The 3,930-nt window shown below is 45.5% G+C and overlaps 1 protein-coding gene across 1 annotated transcript; it reads right to left on the reverse strand.

Moving 5' to 3' along the window:
- Positions 1-1,747: 1,747 nt before the first annotated feature.
- Positions 1,748-3,818, reverse strand: lhx1a (LIM homeobox 1a). Its single transcript, XM_060075454.1, has one exon. It carries the CDS (start codon positions 3,595-3,597, stop codon positions 3,355-3,357), a length of 243 nt encoding a protein of 80 aa, XP_059931437.1. The 5' UTR covers positions 3,598-3,818; the 3' UTR covers positions 1,748-3,354.
- Between the last annotated feature and the right edge of the window lie 112 nt (positions 3,819-3,930).

Raw genomic sequence — 3,930 nt, forward strand, 5'->3', positions numbered from 1 at the left:
AGCATCGCAGCCCAATGATGGCCGCTCGGTCTCCGTTGTTGGTGGGGGGTTGAGATGAGAACACGCAGCGGTGGTATGTGTGCTTGATTACGTGGATTGAGGCAAAGGAGATTTGATAACCATTGACTACCGAGGGAATCCTTATCATGTACAATGTGTCCCTTAGAGAAAAAAAATGCTTCCACGTTTGAATTGCGCTAGTATTTCATGGTGGCCTGCAGGGCTCCGTCCAGCCATTGGCTCTGTGTTTTGGCTCTGGACTCACTTTGAATCATTTCCACTGGTCCTTTAATCTCCCCGGACCAACATGGCCTCACTGTGTGTGTGTGTGTGTGTGTGTGTGTGTGTGTGTGTGTGTGTGTGTGTGTGTGTGTGTGTGTGTGTGTGTGTGTGTGTGTGTGTGTGTGTGTGTGTGTGTGTGTGTGTGTCTGTGCCTGTGCGTGTGTGTGTGTGTGTGTGTGTGTAGGGGGGGGGGCTTGTGTGAGGATGTATGAGTAGGTGCGCGTGTGTGTGCATGTGTGCCAGTGTGTGTGATTTTGTGTGTGTTTACGCGTGCGTTTGTGCGTGTGGTTGTTCACGCATGTGTGTTTGTGTGTGTGTGTGTGTGTGTGTGTGTGTGTGTGTGTGTGAAAATGATATACGGGACATTCAAATGACTTTACTAATGTCCCAAAAAATGAAGCCCCCTCAACCTTATAAAGCTAGAGCTTGTTATTTCACTCCAACCTCTGATAACAGGTACAGTTACGCAGCCCCGATAGTCAATGTGTTGCAATCAATGGGGAGCTTGAATCGGAGGGGCGCCTGCCCCGGGGAGCGGTCAGCGTGGCAGTGCATGGCATCACCAGTTTGAGCCCAAGGTTTCAGAGGAACCTTTATCCTTTTCAAAACATCCACCATGCAGGAGCCCACCCTACCCCCCCCCCCCCACACACACACACACCCCCAAGCTTGGTTAACTCTCATGATTAATTCATGGTGGATTTGGGTCTGGAGGCCAGGGAAAACGAGACGAGACGCGTGGTCCATGCAGGGGTTAGGGGGAAGATAAGGGGCTCTTTTCTCCGGGAGGCGTCGCACAATGCCACAGCTTGAGTCGCTTTCCTCCACAACTAGGACTTTTTTTTTTTTTTTATCCACCCTGCAATTATCGTGCCCTGTATTTATCTCATTGATTATTATAACTATTCTATTCTGGCAAAAATGAAAAGAAAAAACTTGGAGCGAAAGTCCCTCCCCAACTATCAGGCCGTACCAACAGAACAGTAAGCTGCAGGGGAATAATAATGTAAGTGGGATAATAAAACCGTAACAACCCAAGAAACCCGCGGTCATGGAAATTCCATCATTGTCCTTCACAGTCACACAGCTAACTGCGTATGATTAGCTGATGACCTCAAGTAACTGAATACGGCGTTGTGGCATCCAAGGCAGGAGAGATAGGGTTTAAAAGAAGGCAGAACTTGGAAATCAATGTGCTTACTAGTACACCTCGTGTCCTTGCGTTAGTGGGACAAATTTTGTCCAACACGTTTCCCTTGAAAAAACAGAATTCAGTAAATACATATACAGCGTATGTATGAGGAATATAATATGAGTATTCCAAATAAATTGAAGGTTTATCAAGCGGACACAATGCGTTCATTGTGAAAATGAAGGACATTGGACTTCTTTAGTGCAATGGTTTTCTTTGCAATCCATAATTATACACTATATATATAAGATGTTCAAATTAAATATGCTAAAATTCAAATGTATATTGTCTAGTTTTATTAGAAACACATTTTGTTGAACATATCGTATTTATACAGTGAATGGTCTAATATGCACTGGAGGTCACATAAGCGTAGGTTTATTGGAACAATAAAAGACATACCATGAGGGCTTGATATTCAAAGAGATGTAGCAGCTACAAGCTGCATATTTGACCATCGATTTCAATAGATTGGATTTTTTTCCCTTTAAAGACACAAAAATAAAACCTGTCTAATTATGTCATATTAACAATTTTATGAATGCTTTGTCAGCAGCCTAAAAAAAATAAGAAGTCAGTTACTCCTTATAACACCTAATTTTTCTCTCAACACGTTCTGCAAATGATGGTGCAAAGCACTTTATCAGTATTTGTGCTAGTCTTTTTTTATATTTGGCAACTGTCTACTTACTTATGTTTTTATTTATTTTTTCCATTTTTTGTAAACAACATCTTGTACAAACTAGCACAGTGAACCACAACCCCAGCAAACTGTATTCTTCTTTTTTTCTTCTTTGTTGTTGTTTTGTCTCCATATATAAATTAAATTGGATAAAAAAAGTTTGGTTAGTTGCTTGGAACATTTTTATCTGAATCCAGAGGTTCTAAAATGTGGTTCTAGACTTTTGGACTCCTGAATTAAATTACGTAAACAATTGACTGCTCTAAGTCCTTATTCAGAACCCTTGGTAAAAGATTTTTAGAAGGTAGACTTCATTTCATCAACGCTTCAAGTTTGTATCCATTTTAATAAAGGGCTTGCAATCCGTCGAGTGTTTTCACTGTTTGCCTTTTAAAGGCAGCCATCCTCGGATTTGGTGATATTTAGAAACAAAAACACAGGAAAAGGAACCAATAACACAGGAATAACATAACTTCCTTGGGCTGTCAGAAACATACATAGTGTCAAAAGGTTGTTTGAAGTGTCAATATGGCAGAGCCTTTAAAGGCAAAGAGGTCTGACGGGCTTCTGAGTGCAGGGGACACGTTGCCGTGAGCAGTCTGGAGGCTTTTCTGCTCTGCTCCAGTGCCAGGTCAGACCCCAAGCAGCCCTCTGTCCTCGCTCTCTCTCTCTCTCTCTCTCTGGTAAAGCCGCCCCGAGTCGTTGACAGTAGCTAATGATGTTTTCATGTTCACAACATACTAGGGAGATTTGAAAAGGTTGTATTTTTCTTCCCAGTGTGGAGTGTTTGAGGTTGGGTTGCTACACTGGGCTGCTGACAGAGGTCATAAAGGGTCCCGGCTCTCAGGACACGCCTCCCCCCCCCCCCCCCTATCAATCAATTTGGGGATTCGAAGAGAAGAAAATAAAAAATAAATATATATGCTATCCAGACATTAGACACAATACCAAAAAATAAAAATAAAAAACGTCTTCAGACCATCCATCCGGTGTTAATGCCATACTCTGCCACATAAAACCCCCAAGTGAATTCACAAAAAATAAATAAATAAATACCAAATGACACCTTCCTACTCGCCGAAACAAAACCAAAACAAACTGATACATTTGCCTCCCTCACTCGGCCCGATGCCCCGTGTCCTGGACGCGCTCCCTGTGTTCTCTGGTGAGTCCCTGCTCCCCTCCGGCCCCCCGGGAGCTACCACACCGTGCCCTCGTTCATTTCTGAGGGCGCGTGGGACAGGTGGCTGTTGTATCCGCTGCCGTTGAGCGAGAGCGAGGTGAAGGGGGGGCTGGGGCCGAACACCTCAGAGGAGAGGCCGTGCATGGCCCCCGGGATGCCGGGCTCCGGGCTGGGGGAGTCCCCGGGGTGGTGGGACATGATGTCCGAGAAGCGCTGCACCTCGCTGGAGGGGTGGTGTCCGGGAAGGGGGTGCTCCATGCCCCCCAGTGGGGTCCCCGTGGGGCCCGAGGAGGGCACGAAGGCGAGGTCCACCGGGGTCTGGGCCTGGGACGACGGGGGCCCTTGAGGGAAGAAGTCGTAGTTTCCTCCCGGCCCGTAGTACTCGCTTTGATAATCTGCAAATCCACGGGAAAAACAGTATTAGTGTTGAAACAATGGCTGCAATGCGGGGAAGAGGTAGCTAAACAGAGGATCTATTTAATTTGGTAGTAATAGCTTGATTGTATTAAGAAAGGGGTGGGAGGGAGGGAGGGAGGGAATGAGGGTTGGATAGAGAGAGAGAGAGAGAGAGAGAGAGAGAGAGAGAGAGAG

The sequence above is a fragment of the Gadus macrocephalus genome, chromosome 16 (genome assembly GCF_031168955.1).
Source record: "Gadus macrocephalus chromosome 16, ASM3116895v1".
NCBI classification, from domain to species: Eukaryota; Metazoa; Chordata; class Actinopteri; order Gadiformes; family Gadidae; genus Gadus; species Gadus macrocephalus.

Excerpts from the sequence above, each read along its gene's own strand:
- lhx1a (XM_060075454.1), bottom strand. The coding sequence starts at position 3,597 with ATGGAGCACCCCCTTCCCGGACACCACCCCTCCAGCGAGGTGCAGCGC.